The sequence below is a fragment of the Zootoca vivipara genome, chromosome 8 (assembly GCF_963506605.1).
Source record: "Zootoca vivipara chromosome 8, rZooViv1.1, whole genome shotgun sequence".
Classification (NCBI taxonomy): Eukaryota; Metazoa; Chordata; class Lepidosauria; order Squamata; family Lacertidae; genus Zootoca; species Zootoca vivipara.
The window spans coordinates 6295187-6317462 of record NC_083283.1 but is presented as its reverse complement, the minus strand read 5'-3'; the positions used below and the strand labels follow the sequence as shown (position 1 = coordinate 6317462).

At 39.9% G+C, this 22276-nt stretch overlaps 1 protein-coding gene across 2 annotated transcripts in view; it reads right to left on the bottom strand.

Annotated features, from left to right (window-relative positions):
• Positions 1-22276, bottom strand: part of TRAPPC9 (trafficking protein particle complex subunit 9) — a 247185-nt gene that overhangs the window by 142148 nt on the left and 82761 nt on the right. The window contains exons 20-21 of one of the 2 annotated variants that reach the window (XR_009557981.1): positions 8344-8496; positions 66-3539 (exon numbers count right to left, since the gene is read on the bottom strand). Coding sequence is in view for 1 of the 2 variants with exons in the window: in XM_060277575.1 (XP_060133558.1) it covers positions 3448-3539; positions 8344-8496 (245 nt within the window). In the remaining variant the exon portion in view is untranslated. The remainder of the gene's footprint in view (positions 1-65; positions 3540-8343; positions 8497-22276) is intronic. The other variant, XM_060277575.1, reaches the window with a different exon arrangement.

Genomic DNA, 22276 nt, shown 5'->3' with positions numbered 1-22276 from the left:
GGGAATATGGGAGTTGTAGGCCAAAAACATCTGGAGGGCCGAGGTTGAGGAAGCCTGCCCTAAACATTTTGTGAATCTAAGTTTGGCCTCATTGAGGGGCAGTATTTCAATATGAGTAGGAAAATGAGAGTACCCCTAAGCATTTTTAAAGGAAAAAAGTACTGGATGAGAGTATGGTTCTTTGTCCTGAATATGACTGACATGGGATGCCTCCTGCTACCAAGTGAGCAATGCACCATTGTCATCAACATAAAACTGTCATAAAAGGGGGGCATGGGTGTTTCAGGTGGTTTCTTTATACTTGATCAGGTTGCTGTGAGGAAGGCAAGGGAGGTCCACACGCCACCCTGAGCTCTTTGGCAGATGGGTGGATTTAAAAAGCAAATGGCATGAATGTTCCAAATTATGTACACGTTTATAAGAATTTGAAAGAAGTACTGTATCTCCTGCCTTGACTATGCCAGAGCTTCCGAATTCATGTCAGCTCTGCAGCTTTCATGTGCAAGACCATAGAAAGCCTCAAAAAATGTGCACTCGGCAGACACAGAGCAATTTCTATTAGCATTCTCAGTCATTAAAGTTATACAGATGAACTGCTCAAATAATCATGTTTCTGATGTTCTGAAGCAATTTCCACAGGTGGAATTTGAAATGGTGCATAAAATTAGCCCCTCCTGCCATTCTGTAAGCAGGTTTTTCCTCCGAGAGAACAGTCCCAAACAGAAACAACTCATGTTGCCCAATTAGGAGAAATAGGAAGATTGTTTATTAGAGCAAATGATTCACAATAACCTGGTTGGCAAATGTTTGAGCTATAAACCATTAAAAGCAAAGGTCCCCCCCAAAAAAAAAGCCTGAGGAAGTACCATGCACCTTGAGCCTGCCCATAAAAAACAAGCCTAGTGTGAGTGCTTTGCAATAAGTTCCTGTAAAGGTATTTTAAAATAAATAAAAGAAAGGTTCTGATGTCACAACAATCTTTGCTGCAACAGGTGATTCCCACAGCAATGATTATTCCACCCTGCTTTTTGCCAATCATAACTAGCAATAAGTAGATATTTGTGGACAGAAGCAGGAGGCTCAAGTAATTATATTTCAATATAATTACTGATTTCAAAGCAGTTAATATGCCTGCAGTGCTAATCTTTATAACCATGGCTTACAGTAATGAGACTTTTGGTATAAGGTTACGAACACTCACCCTGCAAAAGGTTAATATTCCTAGTCCAAATTTACTCCACGGATGCTGCTGCCAAATATCTCAAGGGAAGGGTCTGTAGCTTAGCGATACTGCTCATGTTTTACACATACAGGTCCCAGGTTCAGATCCTGACATTACACAATAGGGATGGGGTAGCAGTGGACAACCACCACTGAGCCACAGTAGACAGTACCAGATTAGAAGGACCGATGGTCTGAGTTGCTCTAAGGCAATTTCCAATGCTCCCATTGTTCAGACTAAACTAGTACACAGGATTGAACATTATTAAATTTGAGGGCACTAGGAGAAGGGGACGACAGAGGACGAGATGGTTGGACAGTGTTCTCGAAGCTATGAACATGAGTTTGACCAAACTGCGGGAGGCAGTGCAAGACAGGAGTGCCTGGCGTGCTATGGTCCATGGGGTCACGAAGAGTCGGACACGACTAAACGACTAAACAACAACAACAACAACATTTTTTAAAAAAATCAAGACCAGTACAGGAAGAGAATTATTCTGCCATGTTATGCAACATAAAACAAGCACCAACAACCTGTAGCTTTTTTAAAAAAGAGCTTGATGTAAAAATAATAAAGCCATCATTCAGTTGAAATATCTTTTATGTCTTAGTTGTTTTTTTACTGCTAAGTGCTTATCACTCAGCTGCTGAGTTGTTAAAATGTCTTTATCAAAGGTTGAGTCTCTTATCTATTTTTCAAAACTGCCCCTAAGCCACATTTTTTCCCAGCAATCGTAAACCTAGCATTATTTTTATTCTCAACTTCTGCAAAACCGCTTTTGCTACGTCAGCCAAAATATTGTATCCTTGTTTTCCACAAGGCAAAACTTTCATATTGCTTATCTTTCAGAGCAGCCTATTAAATTCCACATGCTTTCAGAATTTTGCCAATTATCTTTTACAAACCACATATTCTGTTCTGCATCTTTGGTACATGAACACATAACTAATGGTTGTAACTTCATCCTGGGCCCTGCCTGGTCTGCTCTTCCAGCCAGCAATTGTGCATATGTTGTAAGTTTGTTTGACCTGTCTGATATCTGCCTGCAGATAAGAGTGTGTTTGTGTTGACTGCGATACTGCTGAGTGAATACAGGTTGGGTGTATGAGAAACACAAAAGCCAGAGTGTGTTGTGTATGTGAGAGTTGGGCTAGAAGCAGGCTGCAGGCAGAAGCTTGGGAGTGAGAGCCATGCTTGATTTTTGCTTGAATCCAAGGCTGTAGCAAGACATGGGATGCTAATGCTGTTAGCCCCTCAATCATAGGCTCAAGCTGTGTGTGTGTATAAATAAACCCTATATCATAAAGACACCACAGTCTCCACTGCCTCTCATTCCAACATAAGTGCCTGGAATCTTGAACTGCTCAGAGATTGGGGTGGCGTCCAACAATATATATGACCATTTCATGTTCCAGGGGAAATCTAGGTCTAAACAAGCATTACTGTGTAGGCACATGAGTTTTAAGCAGGTTAACAAAAGAGATGCAGTGTGCAGTAATATTTTCAACATGGCATCTTTTCAATGAAAGCTCACCCACTTCTCGCCAACACCTGTATGCAAATAACTTACGAAAAGCAGCCATATTCAGCATTTCCTGATGCAAGGTCGCAACATCTGGAGTCTACTTTTCATAGATAGCTAAACAGATAGGAGAGCCATGTGTGTCTCCCATCTAGTTTGGCTGCAGTTTTGCAGTTACAGCTGTTTCCAACACACCATAATGCAAATGTTAACCTCTTTCAATTTACAAAGATAATTCTTCATGTGTTTGCTCTCTGAACAGAAACGCCCCCCAAAAACCCCACTGAAAATCAAATAATTGAGAACATGGTTTGATCCTAAATCAGTAAGAAATATCCCACATAAATTACTATCCACAAACAAGAGTTATATGCATTTCACACACAAAAACAGCATTTTTTAAGAGCAAATCTCTACCACAATATAGTGGACAGCAGAGTTATAGCCCAACAATAACAATTAGTTTTGAGGATAATGAATGATTTCCTACAACCAAGTAAACGAAACCAAGGGGAAATTCCTCAGACTAAGTCACCCTGCTCCACTGATTTTTAGCAAATAATAGAAAATGGAAGCTGAGAGCTGCATCACTGTTCAACATTTCGAGAGGTTACCCAGTGACTGTGTAGAGCTGACATTTGTAAGAAGCACCACAACATAAAGCAAATGTATATAATTATCAATCTTTTTCAGCATTACTCACCCCACTGGAGAGGAGCCAATTGCAAGTGCTCTAGGACCAGTTGATTGAGAACCCCTTCTATGCTTGCTTCTCCTTCACGCTTCAAAGAGGGGTAAATGATAGTTAAGGAGCACAGGAGACGGATGCAGCTCGTAAAAAGAAAACATACATGAATGCAACATTTAAGGCTGCAATTTCTATGAATAATTTTAGGTTGTTATTGGACAGAAAGAAGAGCCAAAGAAGAGCAAAGAGAAATGTCAGTCCTGAACAGGACGGACAAGATCAATACTTGTTTTCTGAGTCAAGTGGCACAGATATCACAGGTATAGATGATATTGCTTCATATTCAATAATACATAATAAGGGAAGTCATTGGCCTATCTAACCTTCAAGCACTATATATTCCAACAGGCAGCAACTGTCCAAGTGCTCAGGAGAGCACTATAGCAGCCTTGCTCTCCCAGGCTTATCTATTTACTTAATCTATACCCCAACCTTCCTCCCAACAGAATGGCAAACAACAATTGATAAAACAATAAAAGCATCTTTAAAATCCCCATATAGATGCAGACTAGGGAAGATCTCAAATTAAAAGCCTTGTTGAAAGAGGAAGGTCTATAGCAGGCAGCAAAAAGATGGCAGAGGCAGCAAAAGCAACAACATCAAATATGCTTTTTTAATGGGAGATGCCAAGGAAAGAACCTGGGACCTTCGATACATGCTCTAGTACTTCAACAAGTCCTCCTTCCCCCATGAAGGTTTCTGTTCTAGACAACCTATTTCCACTAAAATTACTTCTGCTTTTGCAGGTAACACCACTGTTACCACTAACTGGAAGCAAAACCGTTTTATCTCCTGGTTATATGTAGAGCCTGAAGATCTGAAGGTCCATTCCCCACCCCAACCCCAATACATCCAGATGTACCGACAGGTAGTTTCTATCTATAATGAGCACTGAGAAGTAAAATGTGCAAATTCTCAGCTACATTTACTAAATGCTCACCTTTAAGGTCACTGAAAAAAGTTGATAGCATATTTTTTAGAATAAAGTTGGATGCAAAGCGAAACAAACTTGTTTCCAAGATACTATACCAACAAGACAACTTTTACTTTGAGATATTGCATTAATAAAATATCCTCCTGCTTAGGCAGGTGGGTAGAGATTCTTCCCACCACTGCCCCTGCACTGAGCCTTAAAGCCCTGAATTGCTTTCACTCTGCAATGCAGTTTGACCTCGGGCATTTTGCTATGAAGATGTTTATTTCTGTCTCACTTGTCACTTCCTATGTGAAAAGGTGCAAGTGAATGAATGCATCCCAGTTCTACTTCAAGCATAAATGAATTAGCACATATTCATAAATAGAAATTATACTAATGGAAAACTGCTTAAAGTGATTAATGAATACATCTTACCATAAATATTTCCTCTCATTTGCATTCTGAACTTTCTGAATACTGATTATTATTGCATTTTTATCGTTCCAAACACATTTGTTGTGTGTTCCTCCACACTATTATTTTAATCAATCAATCAATCAATTAAATTTCTATACCACCCTTCATCTGCAGATCTCAGGACGGTTCACAGCATAAAAATACAAGATAAAAACACAAAATACATAATGCAAAAAGAGCAAAAACAAACCAAGAAGCCTACCCGCCGATGAAACATTTAAAAGTGTACTGGAAGTCAACCAGCCAAAGACCCGTTTGAGGAGGAACGTTTTCACCTGGTGCCTAAGGTGTATAATGAAAGCACAAGGCAAACCTCCCTAGGGAGAATATTTTCTCTCCAGTATTTTTAAAAAATGCTTATGGAGATGTCAAAAGAAAGCCCACTTAAAACTGTCTCGTTCATCCAACTTGGCTCAAGGGCTTCTAGTATCGCCATAGGAAGGTGTGAACATTGTGTCCATCTTGCCTTTGGCATTCACATTCTCTTTTAATGAACCAAAACATTTACACTAGGGATGGGGAATCTTTTTCTGCCCAAGGCCAACATTCCTTTGTGGCTAACCTTCTAGTGGCCGCATATAAGAGGTGGGAGCAAGGCCAGTGCAAAAAGTAGTGGGACAGTCTCTGTCATAGACATCCATTCTTACATATAGCAGAAACTCATTCATGCTCCACTACACATATTCATTCACTCACTCATTCATTCATTCATGCATGCATGCATGCATTCATTCATTCTGTCTCTCTCTCCAACACACAAACATCTCTCGCTCCCACCCCCCAGCAATTAGTCATGAGAAAAGCACTGGAGCTTTTCCCCCAAGCCCAATTGCTTGGGGAGAGATGAGCCATTGCCTTAGCTGCCTTGCCAATACACTTGTCCAGCTCAGTGTCGGTGGGAGAGACTGCTAGTTATTTATGGATGTGAGTCATGGGCAACTTACAACCATCAGAAGTGACACCTCGACGCCTTCCACATGTGCTGCATCAGTAGGATTTGGTGTATCTCATGGCAGGGCAGAATTCCAATAAAAGATGTGCTCTCCCAAGCCCACATTCCCAGCATGTTTGCACTCCCAAAGCCCACATTCCTAGCATGTTTGCACTCCTGTCTCAGTGACATCTACACTGGCTTGGTCATGTCCACAAGAATGGAAGATGACAGGATCCCCCAAGGACATGCTCAAAACAGTTAGCAGTGCTGCTTCCCATTTCTAAGCACCTAGGAGCCAACTGGCTTGCCAAAACTGCTCCTCAAATGCTGCCAAACAGCTCTCCAAAATAGTACTTTTTTTGAATAACCCACTAAATATTTAGAAAATATTAATAAAATGCACAGACTCACAAATATTAGCCAATCTCAAAATGGTATGCCATCTGTTCAAGTACTGAATAGCAACAACAAGATTCCGGTGTGCAGACAACAGCAGATGCTATTAGCACATGCTCATTAGGAAACAGGAGGTGGAGGGAACCCCCCCTCCCAATACTGGATCCGTAATATAAACTATAAAAATCACTACAGTGGTACCTTGGTTTGTGAACAGTCTGGTTTACATACGTTTTGGATTACAAACACGTCAACCCCAGAAGTGTGTGTCCCAGTTTGTGAACTTTTATTATTATTATTACAACCCATTTTTTGGGATTACGAACAAATTTATTTTGGAGGCCCCACTGGCGAAAGCGCACCTTGGGTTACAACATGTTTTGGTTTATGAACGGACCTCTGGAACGGATTATGGTTGTAAACCAAGGTACCACTGTATATGATGCTGTTTAATAAACAATATCTCAATCTGTATTTTAAATCCTAAGGACTTATTCCTATGCACCTTCACATGTACACCACCGCACAGCAGCAAGCTGGGCAGATGCATGTGATAAGCAATAGGGATGAGGAACCTTTTTCAGCTGGGGGTTCAATTCCCTTGCGACCAGAAGCAATATGCTAATTTCATTTCATTTGTCTAGTGCAGTGTTTCTCAACCAGTGTGCCTCCAGATGTTTTGGGACTACAACTCCCATCATTCCTGACCACTGGTCTTGCTAGCTAGGGATGATGGGAGTTGTAGTCCCAAAACATCTGGAGGCACACTGGTTGAGAAACACTGGTCTAGTGTGCTACATTCCAGCCACACACAGGTCTGAGGTTTCTATGCATGAACACGTGTGTAGATATATATATCTATATATCCAGACAAGCAAGAGGCATTATTCAACAACACATTCCAGCAGGGCAAAACCATTCAAGCAGAATGCATAGCAGGCCAGTGAAGGGTGCATCCAGGGGAGAATCGTGAAGGCTGGACAGAGGGGCCCGGTACTTTGATTCTCCTCCCTAGAACTAAAGGCTTCCCTTTCTCATTGACAAGTATAGCCAGCATATTTGGAGTTGGGGTTTAGATGAAGAAGCAATGTGATCCATCTTTGGGCTTTGATACCAACTGTGTAAGTAGGTAATGTGCTCCTTTAAAAAAATGTTTCAGGGAGATGCCTTCAATGGTACAAGCTGAAATTTAGGGAAGACCACATAAACTGTTTTATGTGGTAGAAATAAAGAAAAGTGTTGCTTTAAATCAATGGGCCGCTGTGGTCCTGTTCAAAGTTGCTCTGACTGACAGCTGCCTCCAGCACTTTTGGAGTACGGCTCCTACAGGAATCAATTAAAATGTTGAAAGCTATTGCTAGCAGCCTCCTCTCGATATACCTTCCAGCTGAATTGTGGTCAGGAGATGGTTTAATCTGCCCTGTTCTGGTCCTGCAGAGAAGCCCACAGGGCAGGCCAACAAGGCGGCACCACAGACAGCTCTGAGTCCACAAATTGCTCCAACAAAGGCCCAACTGACCCCTTTAAAGTCTCTAGGTTGCCTTTCCCAGGCCCCACCCCTGCATGGAGAAGTCCCTGGCCTGAAGACGGTCTCTCCTCCTACATGCCACCTTTACTACTGGACCAATGAGTTATTGTGGGAGGAATTTAGATCCTCGGGCTCATGGAAAGATCCCAACTCTTGCCATAAAGGCCCTGCTGCCATGAGAGGTTGTTCCAAGGAATCCTGTCTGCAGCCTTGGACCCTGTGTTTCAGTTACTGCTGGGCTCCAGTGTGGTGCCATAATCCATCTCCCAAGCGACATTCTCAAGCACTGTGCCATCTCAGAGGCAATTCCACGACACACAGCACAGTTCTTTATCTTGCATTATTCAAGAAAACAGATGAACCCTGGAGTGTGCCCACTTGAATCAAAGGATTGCAAGGTATCGTACTGAACATGCTGGAAAAATCTAAACAAGTTAAGAGTTAAAATTAAGTTTAAGAATTCTATAATTATGTTAATGATCAATTTTTAAACCATGTTCTCTTTCAAACTTCTTTACAGAAATCATTTGAATTAAAGGTCACAGGCTTGCTACAAGAGTATCTTAAGGAGGGGGAAAATAGTATTTCTGAAAGGATATGATTTTCCAAAGAATATCTAACTTGCTGTTGATCTCCAGACCTTTTGCTTGCTGTCTCTCTTCTTCCAGCTGCTTTGGGTTTGTAAATTGTGCTCTTTCACCAGGGGAGTCCGGGTAGCTCTCAAAGTTGAACTTGTCAACTTGGATAGCCATACTGCAGTAGAAAACAACAATTATTATTGGAGAAGTTTTATGGAACAATGTCTTACAGGTCACACGGCAATTTCCATCACATCAGAAAAGCATCAGTGGTACAAAGCGCAAACAGAACTGAAACAAGCCCAAAATGATGTAGCCACCTTGTAAATATTTAGCTTTTTTGTAAACAAAATTATTCCTAAACAAATTTGGAAGGGCCATTGATCTTATTTAATGTCCATGCACTTCTAGAACGACATATGAACAGATCGTAATTAATAACCATACAGAAAGACATACAAACTCAATTGCAGTTGGCTACTAAACCAGGGTGCCATTATTCCTCTGTGCATACATGTTCATGCAAACAAATCCATCTAGCCCTCCCCTCCCGCTCAGTCAAGTTATTTACCATCTTGAATAGCTTGACTAAGTAAAGAACCAGGAGGCAATTTTAAAATGTAGAGCTTTAAAACACACAATTGTAAATTGCAAATGCATACCCACAAACATAAACAATTTGGAAAACGGCAGACATCCACCGTAGAAGCAGATAAATAGATTTGATTAAAATGTATGTATTATGGATATGATCTCCATTGAAATCCAGCGTGGAACACTGTGTAGAGCCCAGAGAGGAATAAATTAGGCAGAGATGTTGAAATTCTTGGTTTTAAGTTTCTAACCTCTTCTAGTTACTCATGTGGTCTTGTTCAAGTCATATTTTGCTATACAACTGTTGTAATTAATGTATCATAGAAATATGACTCACATTTTGACTGGCAGATATCAAAACATCATATTTTCAGGTTCTTCTAGTAACCACATCAAACACTATACTGTAGTACATACTGTATTCATATAGCAGTTTGTTTTGAAGTTCCCACAGTAATCTTTATCCCCCCTTTGCTAAGGAAGTATTACGTTGTTGCAAAAAGTCTCCCACAAGTTAGCTACTTGAAAAACTGAACATAGTCACTCTCTAATGCACACTCAGAAGTAGATCGGCTTAAACATCATCACAATATTAAATTAGAAATGGAGATGTTATACTGTAAGGGAGGGCATTAATTTAATTTGATTATTATCTATTGATATTTGATTGTAATGCAGCTGCTTTATTAAAATTAGTGTGGACCTCTCATTCTTTCATTGCTTAGAAACCATATTATGAAATGTGATTTTAGAATAAAATGACTCATACAGCCCACAGGAACCACCTTCACTCATAATCGAAAACTGGTTTTTATCAAAGTTTGGCAGAAGAGCTGAGTTAAGACCCCTGCAGAAAATGAGTGATTTTCCCACCACTATCTCAAAGGTCCATTAATTGCACAAAATATACACCTAAATCTTAAATGTTTATCATTTACATCAGGTGCTACCTTTTGGCCCAAACCACCTTAAGCAGCTTCCAAGCAATTAAAAACCATATGTGCTACAAGTATACACACATTAGATTTCAACTAGTATATGTTAAGTATGTAGCCCTCTAGAAGAAGAATTTAACAAATCTGAAGTTTCTAAAACAAAGTAAAAATCCAATAAAATAACCTGTGGGAGGGGGGTGAGATTACTCATGAATTTTACCAAAATAAAAGATGTAAATATCCAATCATAAAGTGAACTCTATTTCAATGTTCTGTACTCTAAACATAAGCTAATAGGTAAAGGAAGAACTCTCTGTACTGTTCAACTCTATCAGGAATCAAGAGTTCCACAAGGAAAAACAAACCATTTACCACTCTCAATTGTAGTTACTGAAAAAACAGAAAAACAAAAAACTCTCTAACCTTTCCGGCCTACAGGCTACTAATCAAAACAACAAGATCAACAATATTGTCAATCTCTCACAGCAAACACTCAGCCCAGCTGAGGAATCAGTCCTTCCACGTGGACTCTCATTGTGCCCTGCCAAATCCCCACACATGATTCAGTTCTGCGGGGACTTGGAAGCATTTTTCCGCCATTTACGCCTGAATGAGAACTTTCAAGACACACAAGAACAATCGACAAAGTAGAACAAACAACATTTTCACAACACAACATTTCTCAACCTACTGGGGAACAACCACCACCCTCCCAACACATTAATGAACAGAATATTGGCCACCAACTACCACCGAAAAAATGTTACACAAAAAGGGACTCCACATGGACCCCTCCTGATGGACATAATACCACACTAGATTTGTACATCGATTGCTTCCACCACAGAATCCAAACGGATGTGACCAGAAAACACCTTCGCTTACAACAAAATCTAAACCATGCTGAAAGGAGAGTCATAGATAATCTCAGGAACAACCCAGACATTATAATTAAAGAGGCGGATAAGGGTGGAGCTGTCGTCATCATGAACAAAACTGATTACATCCAGGAGACTCACAGGCAACTTTCCAATACCGTCTTTTACATAAAATTGGACTCAGACCCCACACAAGAATACAAAAAAGAACTGAACAAGATTGTTAAGGAGCTACCCCCATGCATCCAAGAACAGATCCTCACAAACACACCAGCGGAACCTCGACCAGGAACTTTCTATGTTCTACCTAAAATACACAAACCAGGAAACCCAGGACGCCCCATACTCAGGTACTGCATTGGCACTATTACAGTGGGTATTTCCGGCTATATCGTCTCTGTTCTGAAACCATATGCCATCAGTGCTCCCAGCTACATACGTGACACCACAGATTTTCTGAGGAAAATACAATCTTTGAATAATCTTCCTAACAATACTATACTAGCCACTATGGATGTGGAATCTCTGTATACCAACATCCCACACAACGATGGTTTACAAGCCATAAGGAGCACCAGTTCAGATAAAATCACAGCAGACTTTGCTACCAAACTCTGCCATTTTGTCCTTACCCACAACCACTTCAAATTTGGTGATGACCTGTTCCTCCAGATCAGTGGCAAAGCAATGGGCACCCGCATGGCCCACAGTATGCCAACATCTTTATGGCAGATTTAGAACAACATTTCCTAAACTCCTACCCACTCAAACCTCTCTTGTACCTGCGATACATTGACAATATTTTTATTATCTGGACACATGGTCAACAGACCCTGGACACCTTCTACCAGACATTCAATGACTTTCACCCCACCATCAACCTAACAATGAACCAATTTATGCAAGAAATACATGTTTTGGACACTACTATAAAAATACAGGCCCCTTCATGGATCACTGCCTTGTCGTGGTGAAGGGGCTTAAATAACTTAGAGAAGTTATGTTTTGACCAAATGTGATCCACCTGGAGAAGGAACCGGCAAGCCACTCCAGTATCCCTGCCAAGAAAACTCCATGGACAAAGACAACAGGCATATAAAAGTTATGACGCTGGAAGATGAGCCCCTCAGGTCGGAAGGCGTCCAACATGCTATTGAGGAAGAGAGGAGGACAAGTACAAGACACGACTAAATGACTAAACAACAACAACAATAAAAATACAGGATGGGCATATAGACACCACCTTATACCGTAAACCAACTGACTGACAAACATATCTATACGCTTCTAGCTACCATCCCAAACATACCAAACAATCCATTGTATATAGCCAGGCCCTACGTTACAGCCACATCTGTTCCAACTCTACAGACAGAGACTCTCACCTAAGAGATCTACAGCAAACCTTTTTAGAACTAAAATATCCACCTGATGAAGTTAAACAACAGATCAACAGAGCCAGACTGATACCCAGAGAGAACTTGCTGCAAGACAGACCCAAAAAAGAAAATAACAGAACACCACTAGTAATCACGTACAGCTCCCAAGTTAAAACAGTACAACGCATCATCAGAGATCTACAACCTCTCCTAGACAATGACAGCTCTCGTTCTCAAGCTCTGGGAGGAAGACCTTTCATTGCCTACAGACAGCCACCCAATCTTAAACAACTCCTCACCCACAATAATTCAACCACCAGACTTAACATGGACACTAGTACCAGAGCCTGCAATAAACCCAGATGCCAACTTTGCTGCCACATACACCCGGACAACACCATTACTGGCCCCAACATCATCAAACATACCATCTCAGGACTATTTAATTGGTCATCTTCTAACATTGTGTATTCCACCAAATGCCAACAGTGCCCTTCAGCTCTCTATATTACACAAACAGACCAAACCCTACGCCAAAGGATAAATGGACATAAATCTGACATCAGGAATCACAAGACAGAGAAACCAGTAGGAGAACACTTCAATCTCCCAGGACATTTTATACAAGATCTCAAAGTAGCTGTCTTATTACAAAAGAATTTCAGAAATAGACTGGAAAGAGTAGTTGCTGAATTGCAACTTACTGTATTACCAAACTTAAAACCATGGAGAGACCTGGTCTGTTTAGAAACATTGGATTCTTATCTCACTATACATGATAAAACTATACATGATTTTTAGCCATCTCACCCCTTGCTTTTTCCTGTAAGACCAATTATAGTCGTTAACAGTCGTCAACAGGTTTACCACTCCTATCAGCCAATCACCCATTTCCACCACCCTTCTAAGTAATACCCCTCCCCACCTTCTCACTATATATAAGGGTCTGGTGACTTCTGTTTCAGTGTATCTGAAGAAGTGTGCATGCACACGAAAGCTCATACCAATGACAAACTTAGTTGGTCTCTAAGGTGCTACTGGAAGGATTTTTTTTATTTTGTTTCGACTACGGCAGACCAACACGGCTACCTACCTGTAACTAGATCAGGCATCCCCAAACTGCGGCCCTCCAGATGTTTTGGCCTACAACTCCCATGATCCCTAGCTAACAGGACCAGTAGTCGGGGAAGATGGGAATTGTAATCCAAAACATCTGGAGGGCCGAAGTTTGGGGATGCCTGAAGTGGATCAATGTTCACAGAAACCAGAGTATTTTGGCAAAACTGAGGATGGCAGTGGACAACTTAGGAACAGATATACGAGAAATTACATACCTCACATGTAAACAGAACTAACACATGCAATTACCATGCCCTGAAAACCAGACATTTTGTCAATGCTTACCCCCCGTGGTTACCATACTCACTTCAAATAATAGCAGTATATACTTGAAGGTAGCACTATTTTTCTAGAAAAAGAGGTACCAGAACTCAACATGTTCTCTTAGAATGGCAATGGTGCCCACCTGAGAGTTCAAGTGAGTTCTGGCTGGAAAAAATCTGCAACCAAAGGGGTGTGTTTGTTTGTGTGTTTTCCCTTCTAAATTTATTGTTTTCAGAAAGTTGCAGTTATCATTAAGGCAAGATTGTGTTGTCTGCTGCAGACTCCACAGAGGTATAGATCAACTGTGTCACCTAATCATTTGAACAGAGACTTTTAGGTGAAGAGTGAAATCTTTCCAGACAGAAGGATACTGCAAAAAGGTTTAAAAGAAATCGCAAAACAAGTGTGCTTTTCATGATCCCCTCGCAACTGCTTCACTTATAACAACCAGAGGTCCACCTGAAAAGTTGGTGGCCAAATTCAAAGTCTTAGTTTTCTTTAAAAAAGGGACACCATTTGTGTTTGGGCTGATGAAAATACAGGTACTACTGTATACAGTGGTACCTCGGTTTACAAACACAATTGGTTCCGGAAGTCTGTACTTAACCTGAAGCATACTTAACCTGAAGCGAACTTTCCCATTGAAAGTAATGGAAAGTGGATTAATCCGTTCCAGACAGGTCCGCGGAGTACTTAAACTGAAAATACTCAAACCGAGGCGTACTTAAACTGAGGTATGACTGTATATATTATACCCTCTAGTTACCTTCCATCCAAGGAGATTTAATAAGATAAGATGCTGTTTTATTTTTTCCCAATAATTCAGCCTTAAAGCAGGCATTGCTCCTGATCTGGCAGCATGCAAAGGAAAGGCTGTGTCTACTTTGCCTCTGATTAATTTTGTATTGATTTGTCTTTGAATGTTATTGCCAGTGCTCCAGCGCTTCACTTACTTCTATTAGTGAATAACGACTGCTGCGCATGACACCTATGTTGTGCCAGTTGAACTGGCTGCCAGTGTGCTTATAAGCACTCTTCAAAGGGCTCGTAAATGCATTCACAACCCTGAGCAGTTTAGAATCAGGCTAGTTTAAGGATCACTTCCACCTGTATCAACCTGCCTGCATCTTAAGATCATCCTTCAGATACACTGCTCACATGACTCGAGACTAAATTAGAAGGTTGGCAAGAATGCAGAACAGCGTCTTATCAGTGATGGTCTCACAACTATGAAATCAGACGTCATATGGACTTAGACTCACTCTCATATTTTTATTCAAGCTTTTAAAGATATACCTTTTTACTCTGGTTTTAGTACGACTATGTTATATTGGGGATTTTTTTAAAAATCTAGGATTAGCTTTAACAACTAGTGCTATATAAACAAAATTTATATGGTTTTATTGGGTTGTAAAACTGTATTGATTTACTCAATGAGATAAGTTATTTGTAAGCTGCTATGTGAAACTTGTGCTTTAAAAGCAGACTAAAAATATATCTGTAAAAATTAATATTGTGACATTTCAGTGATCTTCACAAATATAGAACCTATTCAGTATAAGTGATAAATCACCAATTAACCTTCTACTGAAAACTGAACGTATGTACAGAGCAGCTATTCTCCCAGTTGCTGGTTTTCCAAGCACCTGACAGAAATTCTCATAGATTTCTTTCCACTCTGCAGATTTCAAACTCTGTCCTCTTGTACTCTGGAAAGGATCGTGCACCCTGATGATGAAATATAACAACAACAATGTTAATAGGCAATGGCATTGTTTTTATATATCCAAAATTGTTTTCAATTCTTTTGTTTATGCTTGTAACTGTTTTTATTTATTTTATAATTGCATATTTTGCTGTTGTGAAGTGTGAGCTAAAAATCCATATTGAATTCATAAATCTATTGGGAGTAAATAAAACCAAAATTAAAAAAAAACAGAAGTCAGGAACAAGGCCATCAAACCAAATGCATTATTTACCCAATGGCATCTGAAGGCCAACAACCAATATGCCAGGCAAATTTCAGGGGGAATGTGTTCAACAGTCAGGGTGCTGCCATAGAAAAGACTCACAAGCCAATGATGAACCATGGCTTTACATCAACCAAAATAACTTTGTTTAGTTAGCTGGGACAGGTTCGGACATTAAGACAAGCGAGGGTTTAGTGTTACATGTGAATATGGCTACTATATCTGCCTATAGCTGCTATGGAAGTTACATTACAGCAGCCTCTGCAGGGGTTTCTTTCAAGCTTTTAATAATACTGAGCCACATCATTTTAAAAAGTAAGAATTTAAAACTTAATTCCATATTGCTCGTGTTAGGAAAATATGAGTAGAAAAAGCACGGTAATGAAGGTAACAGAGTGGCCTGTAGAAAGAGAAAGTCGAAGACAACTAAGGTTTCTTCTATGGAAGAATATATATTCTGAAGCTTCAAATCACACCATAAGTAATGAAACAAAGTTATTTCCATAACCAGGCATATTTCTATCTGTAATCATGACCTAAAAATAAGTTTCTTAACAGGTGTTTGTCTTATTTTTACTGCTTGGTAAAAAAGAAGAAGCATGGAATTCAGCCAGATGCAATTGAAGCATTTTATATGCTGCATATAATCATTTATTTTATCTGACAGGTGAGGTCTTCAGTGTTGGCTGTGGAGGGTGTAATTAGAACAGTGTTCTGAACATACTTGCTATGAGATAACTGAAGTGCCTATCTTCATGTTAATCTAGCATCTACAGTCCAAATGAAAGGAGCCAAGTTGGTCTTGAACTTATTTCAAGATGGAGTATTACAGCCTGTCTTGCAGTCAACCAAATCAGAAAGCACGAATCAAAATTTTAAGAGCCTTTAGTCCGTTGAGTAATTTACATGTAAAGTTTATTTTTATCTGTCATCTATAACACTGCCCTGAAAGCCTGAAAGAGCAGGATAGACATAAGTAAATAAAATAACATAACCAAGTATTTTTGCTTCAGCAGAAATGAAAGATGAAATAAATAATACCCTGGCTAAAAAAGGGAAATGTTTCTGTGGGTAGTGGGTGTGATTTTTGCACCTTCATAGCTCTATCTAAAGCACATAAACACAGACATGAACAATTATAAGGGGAATGCTCACAGTAACTGTTTGTTGGAGATAAAATTTTCTGAACAACTAGCCAAAAGAAAAAGAAAAAAGAATATTAGGAAATTGTTTCCTAATTGTATGATGATTTTATATAAATACATTTGTGTGTTAAAGGCTTCCCCATGCCAACGTTTTGTTCCACATTTGAGATGCATTTAAATGACTTTAGGGATGTTTATTGAGTCATTTTACTGTTCCGCTCACTGGTTAAGATATAATAACAATAATAATATTTTGGATAAGCATGTTTCTTTATAGCGTTAATTCCAGATACTTTCACAATGAGCACTGCATAAAAAGCCTTGAAGGAGGTTAGCTGCCATGCACAAGCTAGAAAAGCACTGAATACCTAGTGCACAAATGGAATTCTCGCACTGATTATACTGTTTCTGTATCAAAATCAGAAATAGGCACAGCTTCATTCTCATTTTGATTCACAGTTTCTCAGGCAAAAAGGAGAGTTTGCTCACACTGTAAAACTGAAGAGCAAGGGTGGGTAGGGGGGGAATACGATGACCTCTACAATATTCTCCACAGATCTATGCATTAGTCATCAGAGTTAAAGCTTTGCCTCTGGAGACCTGAAATCAGCTTCATGTTGCTTGGAGGGGATTAAAAGAATGAATCGCCAAGGAATTCAATAGTGATGACTCAGAACACATATTTTCATTATGGAAATTTCAGTTACAGGTCACTCTATCTTTCCATGCAGCCAAAGTGAGCTGGGGGGGGAAAGTAAATGTGAATACAGAGACATACGGTAGTCAGATTAAGTAAACTATTGCTGTGTATTATGCTTCTTTGAAGGGTCTATTGCTTTATTCTGTTCATGTGCCTGAATTGATTCCTAAGGATAAAAACTGGAGAAAGTGAGCTTTTCAAAATGTGGATATGACCTCCGCCAAGGTGATAAGAGTGTTTTTATAGCTATTATGCTGCTATTTTTTTCCTCCTCTCAGTTGCCTGCTTCATGCAGAAACACACCAACAATAGGACAAGACTTTTATTTGTCTATTAAGACATAGACATTATGTCAGGGAGATGGGCTCTAAATTTGCCCTCTCTCCCTAGGTTACCTCTCTGCATTAAGAAAAAGTGCTTACCTCTGTGGTTAAAAGAAATCAGAACCCAATCAAAATTCAATGTAGTTTCCAAGATTCTGGAACTCCATGCTGGAGAAGGCCAGCTGAAGCCCTAGTGTGCATGCAGAAATCTAAATGTGCAGCTAAGGGCATTGGGGAAATATCTCCTAGGAATGCTAAGAAATGATCAGGCAGTGTTTTGGTTAGTGAAAATACATCAGCAGAAAAAGCTGCTCAACTTTTCCACTAAAGACAGCCTTCAAGAACTGAACTTTTATTTGAGAAAGAAAAGCACTTGTCTGATATCAAAATGTCTAAATTGATGCAAGACCACAAAGGGAGCAATCCTATGGCAAAGATCTGCCAGGGTTAAGAACGAAGGATGCAGCTGATCTCTGGCTGAACCACAAAGTCCCCAACCCTGGCTCAGCCAAAGATATGGCGGCGTAACTTGCTCATCCTGGCTTGGCTGAAACTGGCTGAACTTACGCCAGCTTTTGGTGTATAAGATTGCTCCCTACATTTGGCTAAGCTCAGAACATACATATCTAAACAATTAAACTCCCATATAATTTATCATTTATAGTGCTGGAAAGGACAGATCGTGAAGCTGAGGCTCCAATACTTTGGCCACCTCATGAGAAAAGAAGAATCCTTGGAAAAGACCCTGATGTTGGGAAAGATTGAGGGCACTAGGAGAAGGGGACGACAGAGGACGAGATGGTTGGACAGTGTTCTCGAAGCTACGAACATGAGTTTGACCAAACTGCGGGAGGCAGTGCAAGACAGGAGTGCCTGGCGTGCTATGGTCCATGGGGTCACGAAGAGTCGGACACGACTAAACGACTAAACAACAACAACAACAGTGCTGAAAACTTGTGCATCCAGCCAACTTCCAGAACCAAATCCTATGCACAAGAAGTTGCCATAAAGAAAGCTGGTGTAAATTAAGCCAGCAGGTGCTGCTGTTCTGGCCGCCAGAAAACAACCCCTTAAAATAGTGTTCTATTCCAGGTTGCTAGGAACCGAACTGAATGGGCTTAGGATCCAGCCTAACTCCTCCCTCTCTGGTTCTTCCCCCATCATGCTCATGAAATGCCCCTTTTGCGGAGAGGGGAGACCTTGGATCAAGTTACACCAGCATATATTTGGATGAGCAGGCTTGGGGACTTAACACTGGCTGAGTGTAGCTGAGCCAGAAATCAGCTGGCTGAATCAGAGATCCACTGCACTCTAAGCTGCTCATCCTATGGTTCTTCTTGCCATAGGAGTGCCTCCTTTTTCTCTCTCATCTCTAATTTATTGACCCTGGAAACCTGTAGGAGTGGGGAAAGGCTGAAAACGGCATGGGAGATGGACAGAACAATTACCATATCTGAGCCTTGCTGTCTTGGTGGAAATTAATAGAGATGAAGTAACCTCCAAAGACCATCAGAGATACATGCAGCTGCTTATTATTTTCACTGTTTATTACTCCTTCAATTTCTTCTTTTGGGGAAAAATTCAAAAAATTTGTATAAAACAGTTCTTAAACAGGTGTTTTTACCATCTTTATTGTTGGCTCAGAGGATTATTATGATTATTGTTACTATTATTGTTGTTAATTCATAAAATTTCTATATTGCCCTTCATCCAAAGATCACAGGGTGGTTTAAATATAAAAACACAAAATACATACCATGATAAACACAAATAATCCCCCCTATTATTTTAAACCCACTGACCCAAGAACCATAAATGTTTTATATCTGGTAAAACACAGTGGGGTCAGCTGGCACTAAATCAACTAAAAATCTAATGATAGCAACAAAACATTTTTATTTGCAATTAAATCTGCCATTCTGCTATTAATATGTAGAACTTTTGTTAAGATTTATAAATAGTAACATGGGGGGTTGAGGTAATCCCAATTAGCAGCATTTCCCGCAATAACCTTTCTCAGAATAAATCTTGTGTGTAAGGCTGAGATAGTTACTATAGCAACTGAAGGCAATTTCAAGCTACCATTAATGAGAAATGCAGTATCTGTTACAGAAGATGCTGCTGGTAGCCTGACACTATGTAAAGAATTAGTTACTGGCCCCTTCTACTCCAAAAGCAGCATAAACCTGCCGTACAAAAATGTTTAACATCTTCATTGTTGTTTCACACTCTGCCTAATGCCAAGCGACGTTAAATCTTTAAGGTATGGATGGTAGGCAATATCTTTCAGAACTCAGCCATAATTTACATACATCATATAATTAACATATAGGTCATTAAGAAATTGGGCAAAAACAGAACACGTTTTGTGAATATAGCCAGGGCACTTTGCAAGACAGACCCTCCAAATATCTTCCAATTTGGAAAAAAGCCCCACCAAACTATAAAGTTAATGTGAGGGTCAATCATGTGGCACTCACAAAGGCCCTCATTGCCGGCCCCAAACAGATTTAATTTTTCTAAAAATAAATCTGTAGAAAGGTATGTAGCTAAGTGTAAGCAATTTCTGTGAAATGGTTGCTTCAATCATTCAATGTTTTAGCCAATGAGTGAAATCAGAGCTATGATTGACAAGTCAGCTATTTCCCCCTTGCCTCTAGTGAATTCTGCCGCATTTTCTAGTTGAAATGCATCCTACTCAAAATCAAGATCATTTAGCTAAGGGAAGATAATTATTTTCTGGGAAGGAGTAAACTCTGAAAGGTGCACAAATTGGACACGGTTTCCATAATTAGATCATCCCTCTGCCTCAACATCAACTAATACCTTTGATGAGCTGTATAGGCATACTGGTGCTATATAAAAAAGGTTGAGCCTACTGTTGCAAATGATAAATTAATATAGTACTGCCATTCACACTGCTGACTGACATATATTTCAATCTGGAGATAAATGAGAAGGAAAAACTCTAGTTATTCAAAAGGAGAACAAGTCATTCAGTAAGAATACAGATGACCTCTCAAGCTGTGCCCACCATAGTGCAGAATTATACATATCTCTCAATAAAACAACCCAGCATTATATTCTTACACTCTCTGATGTCCAGTGCTAGATTCTACAAATCCTCCTAGATTCCCCAAAGCCAGCACAATCTTAAATTGCCAAAGAAAGGAGCATTTTCAAAGCCATTTAAAGACTACAAACAGAACAGAGCAGCAAGGTATAATAATAATAATAATAATTTATTATTCATACCCCGCCCACCTGGCTGGGTTTCCCAAGCCACTCTGGGCGGCTTCCAACAGAAAAATGAAATAAAATAATCTATTAAACATTAAAGCCTCCCTAAACAGGGCTGACTTCAAGATGTCTTCTAAAAATCTGGTAGCTGTTTTTCTCTTTGACATCTGATGGGAGGGCGTTCCACAGGGCGGGCACCACCACCGAGAAGGCCCTCTGCCTGGTTCCCTGTAACTTGGCTTCTCGCAACGAGGGAACCGCCAGAAGGCCCTCGGTACTGGACCTCAGTGTCCGGGCAGAACGATGGGGGTGGAGATGCTCCTTCAGGTATACTGGACCGAGGCCATTTATGGCTTTAAAGGTCAACACCAACACTTTGAACTGTGCTCAGAAACGTACTGGGAGCCAATATAGATGTAGGTACAGCTAATGGTAGGTTTTGTGCATTTACTAACTTATCCAAACATTATTTTTATTGTGATAAACGATACACGCAAGCCAGAAAGTCTGCCACGAATAGTTGCTTCAGTTTCATAAATCTTTAACTCTCTCATTCGGAGGGGAAAGCAAGAGTATTGCTTGATTTTTAAAAGAGAATAAATAACTGTTATCCTGCACCAGGGACTGGAATTCTGTGGCCCTCCATATCAACACCTAACATTTCTGACCATTGAGCATAATGTCTGGGGCTGATGGGAGTTGGAGTTCAACAACATCTGGAGGGGTCACATGAAACCCCATTCCTGTCCTAAACAGTTGGTTCATTAAAAAGTTATCCAATGTTTCTGCACAATCCCATTTATTTATTTATTTATTTATTTGTTCATTCATTTCTTTTCTGAATCATCCTTCTTCCCAAATAAGCCCAGTGTGATGTAAAACAAAGGGCAGAACAATGAAATGTTTCCCCAAAATGTTCCCAATAAATTATACTGTTGTCTTATACAGTTGTGATTCTTTACTCAAACCCTGAAAATGAGTCCATTTCTTTATGTTGCCTCTTCGTATATGTTGTAAATGGTTCCCATTCTCTTTTAAAGTCTTTGTTGTCCTTTTCATGTAGTTTTTCTGTTAGTTTTGCCAGTTCTGCATATTCCATAAGTTTCCCTTGCCATTGTTTTTTCGTTGTATACCATGAATTCTCATGGGTACTACTAGGAGAGCCCCCATTCTGCTGATATTAAGACTTTCTCTCTTTCTTTTCAATAGCCAAGCCAATTTCCACAAAATGTCTTTGTTGTTATTAATGACACGCATCTGCAAATACCTAGAAATGGCAAGTCTGTGGTATGTGCACACACATATATAATACCCCACCACCAGACCGTCAGTTCCCCACATGGTCAGCGTGTCTTAGAAAAGATACAAATCTTGCACACCTGTAACACAAAGCAACTCTGTTCAATAA